This window comes from Rhea americana, unplaced genomic scaffold (genome assembly GCF_003343005.1).
Source record: "Rhea americana isolate MKP2758 unplaced genomic scaffold, rheAme1 scaffold_166, whole genome shotgun sequence".
Classification (NCBI taxonomy): Eukaryota; Metazoa; Chordata; class Aves; order Rheiformes; family Rheidae; genus Rhea; species Rhea americana.
In genome coordinates this window covers 794,264-813,108 of record NW_028185772.1, presented here as the reverse complement: position 1 = coordinate 813,108, position 18,845 = coordinate 794,264, and the positions used below count along the sequence as shown (strand labels likewise).

General features: G+C 40.5%; 1 protein-coding gene across 1 annotated transcript in view; it reads right to left on the bottom strand.

Moving 5' to 3' along the window:
- SMYD3 (SET and MYND domain containing 3) overlaps positions 1 to 18,845 on the bottom strand; it is a 411,509-nt gene that overhangs the window by 4,675 nt on the left and 387,989 nt on the right. The window contains exon 11 of the mRNA XM_085300587.1: positions 4,223 to 4,331. Within this exon, the coding sequence (XP_085156713.1) occupies positions 4,223 to 4,331 (109 nt within the window). The remainder of the gene's footprint in view (positions 1 to 4,222; positions 4,332 to 18,845) is intronic.

The window sequence follows — 18,845 nt, the reverse complement described above, 5'->3', positions numbered from 1 at the left end:
CTTAAATATAATGTTTATAGATATATATGTATGTATTTGTGTGTGTATGTGTGTGTGTACACACATACATATACATACATATATATATATATATATATATATATATATGTAAAATATGTTGGTTGGACAACAAAGCAAGGGCTAACTCCAGGTTTTATTCCAGCTTATTGCCTCCCTGCAACACTTTCATTTCCAAAACATGCCAAATTACATTCTGCGGGGCTTAATAGACTTTAAGAGGATGAATTTCATCTTAATGGGTAATGTAAAGCCCTTCACATTATTTAAACCTTCTTTAGGTGTGCAGGGCAGAGAGCTAAAACCGAAGGGTGGTAACAGCAAGGTGGCTGGGGCAGTGATTCATTTTCAGCTGACATGGAGAGCAGTGAGACACCGGCCACCAACCTGCGTAGGAAGATCTGCCAGTTCTTAGCACCCTGCACATCTGACACAGAAGAGGCTGTCAATCCACAGCAGCTCAGAGGCTGTGCCTGATTAAACAGGATTGATATGAGTGAGGTGAAATTCACTCAGATCTCAATTCCTCCTGCACCATCCACATCCTTCTCCTTAGCGCCACACTGAAATTAGCCTGATGAGGGCTCCAACAGGGTGCTATTCAGTGTCAGAGCGTATTAAGAAGAGTAATGAAGCAGAGAAGGTAATCGAGTTTCTGCTCTGAGCATGTGGCATGCTCTGTTGACACATCTAATCACACGGGGCCAAACAGACTTCTGATATAACTCTAGGACATTATCTGAGTTTTATTAGGAATCGCATCCTTACTCACAACAAACTGGGAATTGTATCTTGCTCTAATTTGCTCAAGTGTAGACAGCAACAAAGAGAAATGACTTCAGATCCCATTCAAAGAAGCCTTGTGTCCTATGCTTACGAGTTGCACAGGGAAGCAGGATGGCAGTCCTGGAGAGTGGGAATTCAGTTTTCCCATCTCCCACATGTGAGTGAAAAGAGGGGGCTGAACACAGAATAGACAAAGCTGCAATAGGATTAGTTTGTAAATGGTCTTGCATCCCCACTGCAAAGCACTTACTGTGTCCTTGTGGACCACTAATGTCTTGGAGACCATGGTTAGAGACGCACTGAGGTATGGCATAGGACGGTAAATAGCTCATTATTCTCCCTTTCCAGAGAAAGAGGCGATCAAAGCTTGAAAAGATGTTTCTGTGTTATGTATTGCTCTGCATTCAATAGGTAAAAGAGTAGTAATCTGGCTTCAACTTGGCAACCTCACTAAACACATACAAAAACCCATCCCAACTTCCACCTTCACTGAGGGAGAATGTTCAGGTGGCTGAGAAAATTCGCTCATGTAACACACTATCAAATTAGAAGAGTATGCAAGATATATGTATGCCTGCTAATACATTGCAGAAATACCAACGAAGGCAGAAACTCCTCTGACTAACAGTTCACTCCACCTACTAAAAAAAAAAGTCTGAACATTTGAAAGTTATAGATATTACAGGGGAAATAGCAGAGCAGATTAACTGGCACATGACAGATATATGGTTTATTTCCGAATAATGAATAAGAAATAGGATTGATTACTCTTCCATCAGCTTTTTAATGATCAGAATTGGTCACAATTTAAGTTAACTGTATCAAGTGATGATTTAAGTTACTAAGATTTAGTAAGACAGATATCATATTAAATACTGATTTATTATTAAAATATCTGGAAGTTATCAGTTATTCAGTATGCATAATTAATCGGATGTTAAGATCTAATAAGTACTGGGGTTTTAAAAAGTAAGTACCAAATACTAAGCTATCTATAGAGTCATGATTGATATTAACACTGCAGGGGTTTCAGGCAGGTACAAAGGATCAGTCCTCCCTCCGACCCCACGTCCAGCAGTACTGACACTCCTTGCCTTCTGTCCTAAGCAGCTGCTCTAATATTTTGCAACATAAGCAGCTCTTCATGTAGTACGAAGATTAAACTAAGGGGACATACAGCCAACTTCTGCACTAATAAAGGGTTAAAATACCCTTGTTTCGTTAGAACTAAAACAACATAATAGTGCAAATGGAGAAGCAGGAGGCTCCTGTGAGACTCCAGGCTTGTGTAAATTGCAACTATTTCATTCTTAATAAGGCATAAACTAGCAATTTCTGGCATCCAGTTTCAGACATCCAGGAAGAAGGGAGGAGGGAGGGGAAAACACTGAGAGCTAGTGCTAGATGCTCTTGGGTCTCCCTGTGCTTCAATTTCCCATTTGGAAAATGGAGATGATAGCATTTCTTCACTGTTGTCTTATGGATAAATACAATGTAAGAATGTGAAATACCCAGAAGGCATCAGTACCACAAAAAGTTCCTTGCACAGGGCAAACTCCAATATTAAAGGCACCTACTAATGACACCTTAACTGCTGCACACCTTGCTCTCTTGGCCATTTAAAGGTTAATGCTCATCTGCATTGATGACACTGCTCATGGAGATAAGGATCCCCTTAGAAGACTCCTAGCAAAACCTCTGGAGAGGTAGGGGCTTGAGCTTCACACAACTGATGTTTTGGTGACATAGAGATAATAGAGAAAGTTTATTCTGGTTTGCTGATTTTCACCCTTTGCACTAGGTCCTGGAATCAGAGATTTGTACAACATTCACATTTTCTTCAAGGGGAACTGTGGATATGCAGCCAGTAGCTGTGGCTGGCTGTGTACACACAGGCTGGGCTCCTGGGGAGTGACCATCCTGGYCCTCCTTCTGAAAGCCCTGTCATCGTGGACAAAAAGGCTTGAAATGTGCTAATGCTTAATGGTTCTGCTTAATGCTAAAACTACAGCCAGTGCTGCCTCCATGACTGGGGTCTGTTGTCACACAGCAAGATGGCTCAGGAAGAAGACTTGTATTTGTACTTTTATTTGGGAGGAGCAACGTCAGATTAAAGTAAAGCATCAGCTACTGCTGCCCGTTAGTCTCCACTCAAGCAGCTTCTGTAAAGCCATGTCATTGACCCACTGTCAGTGCAAGCCCCACAAAGAACTAGAGGAAATCACACTACTGTTTCAACTTGCCATGGTGCTGGACTGTTTGGGGTTTATGATACAACACGAACATTAAAAGAAAAAAAGCCTTCACCCTGGGGTCAACACTGGGGCCTGCTCTTGCCTGGCAGTAAAAGAGAAGTGGTGGAGCCAGATGGCTCTCTGCAGCACTGAGTGAAGGAAACAGGAGAGCGTGTCAGGCACTGGAGATGGGAATGGAGACTAGTGGGGAACCTCAGAGCGTGTGTTGTCTTCGGGCCACATTCAACACAGGGCAGCAGTAATAATACAAATAAATAAGCGAGAGGCTTCTGTGTGGGGAACCTGAGGCAGCACATCTTCTTGTGGGAGCAAAATACTCTAAAAGTGACTTAGGGCTTGAGTTGGGAAGGAAGCGAGAACCTGAATCCTCAAGTTGCACATGGACAGGGATTCTTCAATACATTTAAGATGGTATTAACAGCAATAAACGACAGGACAGGGAAGAGCTTGAGGGAGGAGGCAGCGTATATAGGACTCAGTTCAGGTACAACAGGAAGAACTTAAAGCTGAAATGTAACTAGCAAAGCACCAGCTGCAAAATCAGATCAAATGAAGAAAAACGTCATGAATGATATAAAAATCATAGGGATCAAGAAGTGTGCCTGTTGATTTGAGCTTGGCTCACAATAACACTTGAGCATTCAAAGGCAAAGTTCTTCTATCCCAAATCCCAGATCTCTGATAGGGAAGGGGAGAGCAGGAAGTGCAGCTCTGCTTTCAGTGTTCCTAGATTCACGTTGTCTCCTAGAGCACCAGTGAAAAGAAAGGACTCAGACACTTAACATTACCCTCTTCTCCTTACCTTTCTCCCTTACACTCAAATTAGCAGTGACCAGCTCAGGGCACACTCAGCTACAATAAGGAGAGCATAAGGCACCTCTTTAGATCTAGCAGCTATTTTCCATTCAGGCTCCTCTGAGCTACTGAACTGTAATCAGCAGTGACTGATACTACAGAAGTCTGTGCCTGAAACACTGCAAGCAACAACGACCCATCACCACATTCAGCTACAGCCTGTGGAAATAGCACCGACAGAAACGTGCCGAGGAGTATTCAAAGATGTACAAAGTACAGTCAGTGTGGAAGGGGAAAGAGGACACGGTGGGTCCGGATGATGAGAGGGAGGTGGGGAACGAGAGGAAACACAGTTTGTAAATACTGACCTGTTTCAAGGTCTTCAGGGCTTGAGGGAACATGTCTTGACTATACTGCAGCTTGCCCACTCGCATCAGCTGGACAGCCCTTAGTGGATGAAAACCGGGATAATACAGTCTGCAGAGAAAAAGGAGAAAAAATGTGTCACTCAGCTCTCACCTTCACAGCTGCTGCCTCTGTGGACAGCTATTAGGGTGGGACCGCAAAGTCACTGTGAATGTTAATAAGGCACTCAGAGAAAATTAGCTGCACTATCGAGAAGCCTGAAATACTGAGGGGAATTAACAAATTATTACTCTCCATCTCAGAGGAATGCCTTTAACGTTATCCTGTTAGGAAGTGACGGGAGGGGGATTATTTCATTTGCTACTGTTGGATAATACAATAGCATTTACTCTACTTAGTGCTGCAAACAGAGGTCGTTCACAATCCCAGTGTCCCCAGAGAGGTATAATTTTAAGAGGAAGGTTCAGTAGGGAACCCAGTCCTGGATCCTCCAGGACGAAGGAGAAGGACTGCAGGGAAACCAGGTACGTAATGTTGACGCCATCATTTCTGAGGGGTCGCTAGCTGCTCCCCTTTGCACTCAGACAAGGTATCTGTTAGTGTGAGGAAAAACTCCTGTTCTCATTCAACTGATTTCACAGAGGCAGAACTTTTCCATCAATCTCTGTGGAGTTACTTCAGAATTACATTTGTAGAGATGAAAATAGAACTAAGTTCTCTTTTATCTAGAAAGTAGATGGAAAGTAATGACATGGTTAATTCCTTTCAAGACGCTTGTGAGATGTCCATGCTTTCCTGGCAATCACTCTATGGTGCCGAAGTCAGACCTGTCCTTGGTTCACAACACCTGGATCCCACCTAGAGGCCTGAGCCCCGGCTGTGGAGAGCACAGTGTCCCTGACAAGCAGTCCAGGGTCTGTGGGAAGCCAGCAACACAACTTGCTCAGAACAACACGAGGTGAAGGGACACATGTGGAAGCTAAGTGCAAAAAATCTTAGCTCTTCCCTAACTGTGCAAACCAACATGACTCACCAAAGACAACTGTCCCATTTGATCAAATAGTGTTTTATTTCCTCCAGTACAGCAGTGGTGTGCTTGAAAAATGTTTTTAAAAAATGCAAAATCTGTCCTGACTGCAGGAAGAAGAGCCAATAAGCTTTCCAGAAACTACTCTTTGAACACATTTTCTTTACACTTACACCAGATCTATGATCATGGGAATTCACTTCAGGGGAATTACTAATAAATTACACCACTGTAGTCAGAAAGGCACTTAAATATACATAAATATAATTAAATACACAGTAAAACATTAAATGATTTAAATATGTGCAATATATAGAGGCCTTCTGATAAGCCTGCATGCAAAGGAATTAATTATCTTTCTCCTTCATTATTTTTCACTGATGAAAATGCAGTCACAAGTAAATGCAAGTAATTGTTTAAATGGCAGAGTGTCACGCTCTTCTAAAGCTCAAACCAAGACATGTAAACATCATGAGAAATGTTTTCACACCCCCAGGCCCCTTTTTTGCTGATCCCATACATTTTCACTGAAGACATGCTGAAATACATGAAAAGCCTGCCTGGCAGGATCTCAGGAGCAACAGCTCTCGATTTGTCAGAGCCTCTCATGAAGCAGCAAAGACCAACTCTTCAGTGCAAAGACTTCATCCTGGACTGCCACACCATGTATTAAGGCCACAAAACTGCAAGACATGCACAGTGACATTTTCAGATGTCTTGTGGGATGCAGTCCAAAAAGGTCTGAGGGTTTGAGAGCCAGCAGACTACAGAGAAGTATGTATCCCAGTCCAAACTGAGCAGTCAAGAACTACAAGGATCCAGTTAAACAAACATGGAAAATCATTGGTAGATTAATTTTTAGGATGATTACATCAATTAACATGGTGCTACCTGCTACCAGTTAAATAGGGAGAAAATACAATTAAGTCAGAGATGTTGATGCAAGTTACTGAAAAATGATAGAAACTGCAGAGATAAATTAACTGTGCCACATGAACAGGTCCCGTCTTCCTTGCAGCCACCTCAGGGATGGCAGCTCATGTAGACAAATCCGGACTATGTCTCAGTTAGCTTGTGTGGGGCTTCCTAAACTTCATTCAGGTTCATCAGAAATCAGAATATGCCCCTGCATGCACACACATCTCTTTCTACAGAGTGTACATTCACTTGCAGTCAATAAAGATTTAGGATTATGGTGTATGTGATACCAGAGAAAACAGGAGGCAATTTAACAACGTCAGGTATCCAGCCAAGACTACTATGAGCCATAAACTAAAGCAAATGGAAATTTAAGATGAGGACACAGGAGGAGTAAGCATGAAACAAAGAGCCTTGTCTTCATAAATATTTACAAAGCCGTTTTACTGTGCTGATTTATGTTCTGATCTTATGCATGTATATAGTTACATTTTGTGAGCCTTAAAATTGACAAAACACTATTTATTATTATTTTCTGGAATAAATCTATTAAACTATTGGAATACCGTTTGTAAAAGCACATTTATCGAGTGAGTTTATTAAAGAAATCCAGGCAGCTTGCAGCTCTTCTGGGAGACATATAAGTGGGCAAAATGCTGTTGGCTTCTTCCAAGCATCCCTATGATTCAGTGTTATGAAAAACTGGCACAGTGAAARGAACTAAGAAGCAGTGTCAGGTAGTAGTGAGCCAATATATTATCCCCATGTGTTGCTCTGAACAAAACAAGTGGATAAATTTAAGACTAAGGAAGACATTTACCAGACAGGGAACTGGTACCTAAAGTCTGCCAACAAGAGACTAAGACAACTACACAGAAATACCTACTATAAAAAATATTATAGCTTGGGAAGAGTAGGATTTCAGTCTGAAAAGGATTTTATGAGATTTACGAAGGCCTGAGAGACAGGAAGGGGAGCAGTAACATACTGAAAACTGAAATAAAGGAAGATAGTTTTGGGTAGTGATGTTTCTGGTCCCTTGGCCCTGGTCAATGCTCAATAGTCCACTTGCAAGGAGAGATTAAATAGCATACAATAAGTATGGCTGCACTATAAACAAGAGAACTGCAATAGGTGGAGAAAGATCTTTAAATTTTATAGCACATCCTCTGCTCATATAAGTCAGCAGAGCTTTGCTCCAGTCTCTGAAAAACGGAGTCCATGCTGCCCATCCCTCCAGCCTGCCCAGGTCCCTCTGGCTGGCAGCGCTACTCTCAAGACTATTGACTGGTCCCCCAAATTCAGTGTCATCTGCAAACCTGATGAGAGTGCTTTCTGTCACCTCTTCCAGGTCATTGATAAAGATGTTAAACAGGACTAGTCCCAGGAGAGACCCCCTGCAGCACCTCACTTGTTACCAGCCTCCAAGCAAGGTACTAGCAATTAGCCAGGGCCCTCTGAGCCCAGGCATCCAGTTTTTTACCTGTCTTGCTCTCCACACAGGGGAACCATAACACTCTAACTTGATACACAGATATTGTGGGAAACTGTGTCCGAAGTCTTGCAAAAGTCAAGAAAATTTACATCCACTGCTCTTCACTTGTCCACAGATCCAATCATTTTATCACAGAAAGCAAGCCAGTTTGTGAGGCACAATTTACAGTTGCTAAATCCACACTGACCGCTCCCAGTCACCACCTTCTGCTCCATGTGCCAGAAATCTTTTCCAAGAGGACTGGCTCTATGATTAGGATGAAATGAGACTGACGGGCCTGTATTTTCCCACCTCATCCTTTTGATCTGCTCTGAAGATGAGTGCTACGTTTGCCTTGCTCTAGTCACCAGAGATGTCCCTTGATTTCCTTGGCCTTTCAAAGATAGCAGAGAGCAGCCATGCAAGGATATTGGCCAGCCCTCCCAGTGGCCTTGCTGGATGCAGCCCAGCAAGTCCTATGAGTTTGTAGAGACTGTGCTTTCTTGGGTAACCCTTGACTTGAACTTCATCCACTGCTGGTAGTTCTCCTTCTTGAATCCTTTCAGAAAGCATGAAGACCTGGAAGAACTTGCAGGTAAAGACTGAGGCATTGCCTACCTATTTACTAAAAAACTCCTCAAATGAAAGATATTTCTTAGTCTCCAGGTAGCTTGTCCCAGTGTTTCACTACTCCAGGAATTGGCAGTTCCCAAGTTTCATTTGCAAAATGGAAGGATACCAATTTTCACTTGGCAAAGATACGATCCATACCTTGTAAAGCAATAGCTGCTTTTAATACAGCATGAAATTGATAGCTCTTATTTTTAATTCAGCCACAGTATTTTCTTTGATTAACCCTCAGGGCACTCACTAACCATGCTCTTTATGAAGAAAATAATATTTTTCTTTGTTTTATATATCTGTATCAGCTCTTAATTTCTTAAAGCAGTCCTTTGTGTTCTCATATATAGGACATTGTAAAAAGGCAACCTTTGACAAATATTAGCCATGTTCCTTCTATTTCTTAATACTATACTGCCATTAATTCCACTCAAATTCTCTCCCATTACAGGGTAAATAATCAGAGCTTTTTTGTTCTCTTGTGAGTTAAAATCTAGTATTTAAAAAGAGAATATGCAAAATCACTATCCTTCCCAACACTTCCTATTTTAAAACAGACTCCTACTATGTCCTGTAAATCAATCTGCAGGGTTAACATTTACAGGACTGCCTGATATAATTAGAAGCAGACAGGCTTTATAAAACCTGAAATAAGGGCTTAAAATGGAAATATTACAGGACTCTAATGTGGTGACAAGTAAAAGGTGGTGCTATACATGACTGTAAATTGGTTTGCAGTATCTTTTAGTGCAAGTAAATATGACAGCATAAAAGACATAAAGCAGTTTTAGGAGCCCTAGCAACAGAGAAGGAATTAAGAACAGGCTCTTAGGCTTCAGGAAACGTGGTGAGCCGAATGCAAAGGGGACAGCGTTAGCCTCCTGCCAGAAATGCACTAACGAAAGCTGATAGACGTATTCACTAGAAATAAAACACCCAATAAGTTCCACCTTATTTTCTTTTTCTGACTTTTTATTGATTTGTGAACTATTCAGTCTTTGAGCACATTCATTAAAGCTGCTCACGGAACAACACTGTAGGAATGATCTTTGGTTTGTATTATTTGTTTTTCATTACTCAATGAGGTGGCACGGGCCATCTGATTCACAAGGTGTTTTTCCACTCCTTGACTAGGTGATCAGTGGGTTTCTAAATATAAGAATTATGAGAAGTATTTTCAGGACAAATTATTATTTATGCTAAAAAAAGACCGTAACATTTAGTATCTATCAACATTTCCAGGGAGATATCAGCTATTTTATGAATATTCAAATAAATAAGATAGGTAAACTAAGCGCGCTAATTTATGGGCTCACAGCCAAAGGGACTGTGCTATGATTGCTCAGTCTGATCTCCTACACAGAATTTCACCTACCTATTCCTTCACCAAAATGAGCAACTTGAGGCTGAAATAGTGCATAGCCACAATGACCTATTTATAGAAACTATTCTTAAATAGCTTTGTACACAATTTGGTCAATTTTAGTATTTTTTAATAACAACCAGCCCTGTGCAACATTTTCATCCAGGACAGAACAAGGTTATAGAGYTAGTTTTGGAAGAAGTAGGGAAATGTTATTGATACTGGACAAAATGACTTTGCTTTGTATGTTAAGTATTAGAAGACTAAATGGAACTGTATAATTTCTAAGGGCCACATATCTATATTTACCTATTTACAATCTTCAGGGTTCCCTGTGAAAGCCTTCCAAAGGAATACCGGCTTGACTGTCATGGTAATAATGTGTTTATTCTGGGGAAATTATTCTTAGAATAAAACTGTTCTTAAAGTGTTATTCTTGCTGGCTTCCCTTCCTGTCTCTCCTTTTTTTCTTGTAACAACTCTTCGTTTATCACAGATGATCAGATAAGATTAAAACAGTTCAGGTCCTTACAATTCCCCTAATAATCTCTGCCACAAACATATCATTTTGGAGTAGTAGACTGAATCCTTTGCTTGTGGAAGAGCTGATATAGGCCAGCTGCCCTGAAATGCTTTTTGTCCATTTTATGTCCTCATCACAGTGTCCCACAGTCTGAAACAAAGCCAGAATTTGGATCTGCTAAACGGCAGCTCAAAATCTCCTTTCATCATATTTGGAGCTGATGATACTGTCCCATTACTATTTGTTTCAGTAATTTAACCAATGTGATCAAATAAACAATTACAATTCCTATTCAACTGAACTCACAAGAAATGTCAGCTATTCATCTCAGAAATTATTTCTCTCTGGCTTCTGATCATTCTGCCATATTCCTTATGGTGATAATTTATGTTCCATTAAAATGAATATTGTGCCAGATGTTGCCTCTGCCAAGATTTGAATGAAAACTTTAATAAATTGACAAAGTGATATCTACTTCAATTTTCATATTGGCTACCACATCCCTTTAAAATCCTGACACAGTCTGGAGTCCACTTCAAATGTCTAATCTTCCAATGTTAAGGGATGTTAAGAAAGAAATGCTTGCTCTGGCATGGAGGTAGGAGAAGATATATTTAGGATTGTCCCCACGTCCTAGTTGATCTTCAGAATATCCTGTAGCTCTTGTTATTTTTGTCACGAGGTCACCACGGTAGCTTAAGATGGTAGGCTGGATCATTGCCGAAGGGAGGGACATACTGTCTCAGTTCTTGGATAACCAGAAAAAAAACAGATTAGGGTCAGCAGTCTATTTCAAAGGATTTATATATATATAAAGAAAGATATAAAAGATCAAATAGAGCATGTTAGAAGAATGGTAGAGAACACAGGAAGTGTAGGAAAGACAATGAAGAAAGACTAGGAAACTCAGCTGAAGAGAACATGCATGGGAGAGAACTAAAATATGGAAGAGAAATATACATGAGAGATGCTACAATTTGTGACGAAGGCCTTGGTGCTCACCTTCTCCTCCAACTGCAAAGCTATGATTAGATGTTGATGCTAAGAAAAATGTTGTATGTATGTTACACAGCTCACAGTGCAAGTACAAGACTGGCTACAGACACAAGCAATGCCAGTTCAGAGAGTTTTCCGAGAGTGGACCATGGGCCCACACACTTGTGTGATGTCTCCTCTTCAGCAGTAGCACCAGAGAGTGACCAGAAAAAAATGAAAAGCACTGCTGGATCCTTACGTTAGCTGCAGATAACTTTCCTCTACTTGATTGCCTTTCTGCAGGATTCTCACCAATTCTCACCAAAGTCATACACATCTAATTACCATTAGTGCTGGTGGAAACTTCAGAGGGGCCGCACGTGTGTGGGTAAGCGTATGCTGGCATGAAGGGACTGAGAGCACTGGTTTAAGCAATGGTATCAAACTCCCTTTYCCCCCCCTTTTTATCATATTTTGCATAATTCTCCAGAGACACTGACAGGTGCAGGGCAATGACCATCTCACTTCAGAGAGATTAGAAATGACAGTTTGCACTACGAGGAATTTTCTTGTGTTTTCAGACAAGATGGCTGAAATGTGGAGCTACATAGCCATTTTCTCAGGGTAGGTGTGGGTCAGGAAAGAATCAAAGCTGATATCCTTTGGCTAGATTTCTGTCACATTCCACTTCTGAAAGATGAGAAAGTTATCCTATTTTTATTATTTATTTTTCTACATGTAGGTCAATGTTCTAGTAAGCATTTATATATACAGTTACAGGCTCTGAAGCATCTGGTACTATTTGGGAAAGTGATCTGKGAGTTATAATGGATATTTCTATCCACACATCAGCTCTGTGAATTTTATTGGTAAAAAGCGCAAAACAAATATTTTTTTTTCAAAAAATAAACCACAGAAGTGCTATAAAAATCCACTGCACCCCCACACCTTGGGAACTGAATGTAATCCTGATCCTGTCATCTCAAAATGATTTAGTAAAAAGGTATAGAGAGGGGTGATGAGAATAGTCAAAGGTAATGCAGTGAAGGATTAAATAAATAGACTTGGACAAGCCTGCAAAAGAAATGTTTGTGGAGGGACATAACAACGGACCTATAAAATCACAGGCAGAATGGAAAAGGCTAACAAGGAATGATCACTGTCTGATCATTCTAGGATCCAGGATGTCTATGAGATATCAGATGAAACCAGCAAGTGGCAGGCTCAGAACAAAAAGATGTTCTTTCTCACATAGATGCTTGTTAAACTGTTAACCCAGTACCTCAAGATGCAGCCGATTTTTGATCAAAAAGAAATGGATAGCTTACTCCAGGTTCATCTTTTCTTCTTTCATGGCTACATTATTTGGCCAGGTACAGTCATCCTGTAATAATTTTTTTTCCCTCTCCACCATTTCCAAATGATAAACTTCCAGCTTAGCAGAGGTGGAAGATTCTGAAATAACTCACAGGAACCTCCCTCCTTCCTGACACCTTCCAAAATCTGCTTCTTTCTTATCCAGTTTCTTATTTATCATATCGTTTTCATACAAATATCCATCCAGAATGACAGTAACTCCGTAATACTCTATCCATTGATTTACTGAAGGTTAGCTCTACCGTATTTTCCTTTGTTTAGATTATAATGCTATATCAAAACACAGTCTTGCATTTTTGGTAATCCTACATAATTTTTATAGTATTTTCCATTATTTTGTCTCCCTTCAAAATTTGCCCTAAAGCTTCGAGGTGATGGCCCTCTAGTTCCCCCTTCTAAAGCACAGATGTTATGGTTGCTATTATTCAATTCTTTAGTGCCATCTCTGACTTGAGGATGCTCTTTCACCAAAACTTCTCCTTTGGAAGGGGTGGGTAGCGTGGTGGGTACCATATTCATACCTATTAGTAAAGCTAAGTGATTTTACTCTGCCTTCATTTGGCAAGATGGTTCTTTTCACATTCAGACTCTTTGTTCTTCTCTGAGTAAATAACTGCTTCTTCACAGTAACAACTACAGTGGCATTGTGTGTAACAGTAAAGTTTAACTTTCATAACAGTGTGGGTGTTAAGAAAAAAGTGAAACAGGATCTGCCATGTTCCCCTGCATCTTCAAAAGCAAGTTTCCAGTTCATTGCTACTTCAGCAGCAGGCATCTCACACAACTCCATRTGTAAAGGTTTCTGATTTGGTTGGTTAGTTGTCCTGCCAACCCCAGGATGACTCATCTCCTATTTTTTCACCACCCAATAGCCTCCCAGACTCACTTGTCTTATAACCTTGTGTTCTCTCACCCCCAGTGTTGATACCTTTCAAAATATATCAGGTCTGTGGAAGCAGTATTAACCATAATTACCGAGATTCTTCTGCACCCCTTGTTACTGGCATGCCTGGACAGGAATGCCATTGCCTGATGTCAGAAAAACCATTTGGATATCTGGCTTTACTTCTTCTGTCTCAGTTCTTCCCTCTTAAGGTAAGAATATTGACCTACTTGGCAGAGCTGATATGAGGATAAGTCCAGTAGTGTTTGTGAGGAGCTTTTCTGTAGAAGTTCAAAATATTTGCATTAATTCTAAACAGGTCCTTGGTAAGCTACACAGTTAAAATGTGATGGCTAAACAAGATCATCTGCCTGATCTGGGGAGAACACAACTTCCATCCAGATACTCAATTGGCTAGAAAATTTCTTGCATGACCCAAAAGGCATGAGTTTCCTCAGAAATAAAATAATCTGGAAGAGAGAGGTGGAGATGTTGGGAGGAAAATTACACAGAAGAAAGGAGACCTGCTATGAACTTTAAGAACAGCAATCATCAGCAGTAATCTCTCCTGAGTTGCCTGGAAATGCTACCTGAAGTGCTGCCTGAATTCAAAAGAGAGATTTTTTTTGGGTAACACCACTATGCCTCTTCATGGCATATGAAAGTGTGCAATACTTCAGCAGATAAATGCACACTTGAACTTTCTATCTATAACTGAAAGTTGTATGTTCGCTGAGCAAGCATTTTTCAAGTAAAGTCAAGTTATGTTGTACACCTTGATTAATGAGTACTTTTGGTCCTTGAAAGTATGGGCAAGGGATAAAAAATATTTTGTCGAAGACTGCTTGAGAAGGAAATAGATCCAAGAAACCCTCTGAGCTCTGCCATTCAGCTAGTTCTCAATCCATCTTCCTGACACTCATCTAGCCCACCTTACCTGAGCTTGCCTATGTTATAGGAGACAGTGTCAAAAGCCTTGCTGAAGTCAAGATAGACAACATCCACTGTTCTCCCCTCATCTACCTGGCCATCATAGAAGGCTCTCAGATTGAAATGAACAATTCATTTAAGCTAAAGTACATGGCATTCAGGGACCTATTGAATATATGTCTTAGTGAAAACAGAAACAAACAGTTTGCTGATTGGTCACTGTAAAGGTCTTCGAAAATAAGGGGTGCAATATGCAGGAATGCAGTTCCCAAGGACTAAGCTATTTTTTCTCCATTTTAGTGGCTACTACATAAGAATACAAAAATACATGATGGACTTGTTGAGTAATATGTTATCAGATCATAGGAACTCTAGTTCTTGTGAGGAGAGCTATCCAACAGGGACCACCTCTCAGGATCAGACCAGATGTGCAACAGCAACATACACCAGTGAAGAATATGGTCACGAGGCCATCAGGGAAAAAAGAAAAAAAAGGAAAAGAAAAACTGGAAACTGCACAGGAAATTCTGAGGAGTTACTTGACTAGGACCTGCTCGATCCAGATCTCAAAATGGTCCTTGCACAGACAGTGACTGAGACAAGGACATTTTCTGCCTGATCTCCTCTCCCTGGAGGGAACAGGGAAGGCATCTTGTCAGTGCAGCATACTTCTGACATGACTCCCCTGATTCTGTGATAAATGTTTACCTTACATCCCATTCACGAAAGGTAGCAGGCACAAAGAAAGAACTACAACTGCAATATCATATTTAAAGGACACAAATGCAAATCTTGCAACCGTCTAAAACTACAAAACAGGGATCAGCCTCACACTTCTCGCTTCGTGAGAGAATTCACAAAGAGAATTCACTGAGAGAGAACTTTCATTTATGGATGAATGCAGGAAGGGAAATGAGCAAAAGAAGCACATGTAGACTATCAAATTCTACTTTTTTTCTATCAAATGTTAGTTGTGGCCCACTGAGCTAAAGAAAGACTCTGTAATACTTGGCCCACAGTTTTCGATAGATGATTTCTGCACAATGAGAGCAGATTCACAGTTCTAGCTCAGAATAATAGTCAATGCATTGGGAAGAGCTCCAGGAAGCTGTTGTGCAAGTGCAGCAAGGCTGCTGGGCTAACTGACCTCAGGAACTGATCTACAATATCGTCTTCTCTCCCAGGTTATACCCCTTTTTTTTTATTAAAACCTTTTGGCATGGTATTTACTATGGGTTTCCCATTACACACACCAGCTATGTTTGAGGCAGAACCTCCTCTCTATCTCACAAGCCATTATTTCTAGTAGAAAGAAGAAATTCTCTTTCCTCCCTCTTCCCAGCTACTTGTCTTCTATTTTCTTTTTCTCATCTGATTTTGATATCTTTCTTTCCCAATTCATTCTTCTTTTTTTTCTTCTTCTACCATTCTCTATTGCACTGAGTTGCTTTTTTGCCCTCTGATCTCCTCTGTCATCTTTTTATTTGTGATTTTTTTATGTCTCCTTCTTCCTCATAACCAAAGCATTCTGTTCTGGGGAGTATAATTGCTCATTTGTTTGGGCTCCGTGCAAGATACACATCTTTGAARCAACTGTTAGACAACTAACAATTGTTTCAAAGTAAAATCCCTGCAAACTACAACATGTTAAGACATGCAATTGTGTACTGTGTGTGGAGCCTCAGGAAACTACTCATTGATCTATGATGTGTCCATTAATCCGTGCAGCCTAAAGGGCATCTTTCTAAATTGGTACAGGAGGCAGCCATGAAGAAAATCTGTCAATACCCTTTTGTGAGACGTAGGATAACCACATACTGAGCTTCACTGCTAAATATGAATCCATGGCATGAGGCAGGCATCAAAATCTAAAATGGCATTTACTTGCCTCAAGCAAAAACAAAATGTCACGGTCCCATTTGATTTTGCTTGTAGCACAACGAGACCTCACCATTTGATTGTCAATTGGAGATTTCTCTGAAATATGGTCTAGACATTTCTTGGCTTTCATGGCATCCATTCTGAGGATTTCTGCATCACTTCAAGTCTGCATTTTGTGCTAGAGCAGGTCTATTTCTCTAGAAAAAAAAGACCTCTACTTGTGAAATGTGAAGTTTTCCATCTCGATGACATTTTCTCTCCCAGTAACATGGAGCTCTTTCCTGGAGCCAACTTGCAGTCCTGTATCAAAGGGTTATTTATCAAGCCACTGGAGATTAGTAACTGGATACCAGTCACTAATGGTGTCTCCYAGGTTGATATTGGGGCCGGTACTGTTTAACATCTTTATTAATAGACTTGGATAATGGGATGAATGCACCCTCAGCAAATTTGCAGATGATACAAACTGGGAGGAGTGGCTGATATACCAGATGGTTGTTCTGCCTTTCAGAGGGACCTGGACGGGCTGGAGGGACAGGCAGAGAGGAATCTCATTAAGATCATCAGAGGGAAGTGCCACCTCCTGCACCTGGGGAGGAATAACCCTAGGCAGAAGTACAGGCTGGGGGAGCAACYAACTGGAGAACAGCTTTGCAGAGAAGGACCTGGAAGGTCCTGGTGGACAGGTTGAACATGAGACAGTAATATGCCCTCATGGCAAAAGCATCCTGGGTTGCATTAAGAAGGGTATTGCCAGCYGGTTGAGGGAGGTGATCCTTCTCCTCTATGCAGCACTGGCAAGGCCCCACCTGCAGTGCTGGGTCCAAATATGGATTCTCCAGTACAGAAAAGACAAGAATTTACTGGAGCAAGACCAAAARAGGACTGCAAAGATGATGAAGACTGGAGCATCTCTCATATGAGGAGGGACTGAGAGAGATGTGACTGTTCAGCCTGGAGAAGGAAAGGCTCGAGGAGGATCTGATTAATGTGTATAAATATCTGATGGGAGGGTGTAAAGAAGATGGGTGGGGACTCTTTTCAGTGGTGCTCAGTGCCAGTACGAGATGCAACAGGCACRAACTGAAACACAGGAAAGTCTAGCTGAACATAAAAAAATCCTTCTTTAATGTGAAGGGGTTGACCACTGAAACAGGTTGCCCAGGGAGGTTGTGGACACGACTGGACACAGTCCTGGGCAATCTGCTGTAGGTGATTCTACTTGAGCAGAGGGGTTTTACCAAATGATGTGCCTTCCAATCTCAGCCATTCTGTGATTCTATAATTCTTTTATTTGTAGTTATATTTTATTTCTTTCTCTGCTCATGGTGGTACACCCGATACACCCATTCTCAGTCCATCTCCTCCCCTTTTGCAAAAGATTCTGCCAGTGGGCCAGCAACTTTGACTCATATGAAAGACTAACACCTAAACTGGGAGGTTCTTACAAAGGGCTTTGCTAATTGCTTGCTGGCTTTCTGTAGGCTTTTTTGGGCCAAAACTGTGACATACCTTACCACAGTCCTTGATATTTAGGGCTGTTCTTTACATTGCAGTCTTTCATTTTATATGTATTTATTAAAGGTATGAATTTAAAGTGATTCACTTAAGTCATGGTGTAAACGCTGTCATTGAAAACTAATACAGAGTTACTTCAAATTTAGCTTGATTCACTTCCAAAGTGAACTAAACAATGTAGTGTTAAATCGAGAGAAACACAGATATTTGAAAAGATCAATTAAAGCACTTTAAAATCTATTTTGGTAATTTACCCTTGAGGCAAAAGCATTGCTCAAGCAGAAGTGGTGCCCTTTAAAAACAAAAGACATATGTATTTTCAAAAACATCATTCCAAACTGTATTTAAAGATAGAATCCCATGTTGAAGACTATGTAACATCCCTTTTTTCAAAGCAATATCTGATGTTTTTTGTGTGGCTTTCTTTAAGTGGAAAAGAGGTAGCTAGGAAATTAGCTCAGGTGGAGGGAAAAAAAAAGAGAACTGTCCATTCAGATGTCAGTGAAAATGAGGCAAGGTGCAAACTAGATACAAAAATATGTTTTGCAATATTAGCTTAATAGGCTGATTGTACTACATTTTGACCCCAAATTGATGCAACAATAAATACGAATTATGGAGGATTATTTAGAAATGGCAGACGGTGCTTAATGTACTAGCAAATACTTAACTATCAGCAAATGCATAATCAGTTGCTATAGTAATTCTTGTCTCCACCTATGCCTTAAGAATCATTAAGGGCTAAGATGAATTTAGTCCTTTACAGAATGTGTGCTTTCCCATAATCATGGCTAGTGGATTTTCTACACAATTCCCATGTACATACTACACAGATCACACAAAGTCCTATTAGATCTAAATATCTGATTTAAATTTTTATTGAATGCTGACCTCTTCCACTATACATTTAATTTATGTTCATATCTAATACATGTATCACAGTCTCAAATACTCTATTATACTTATGTTTACACATAAGTCAGCATGAAAGTAGTGGCACTAGGAAAAATGGAAGCAGATCCAAAAGAAAAAGAAAGCTATTTAAAGTAAAGTACAATACCTAATTACTGCAAGCCTAAAATCTGGGAGAAATTTTCCCACATGTAAAGGGCCAGTACAGGTCTTGTACATCAAT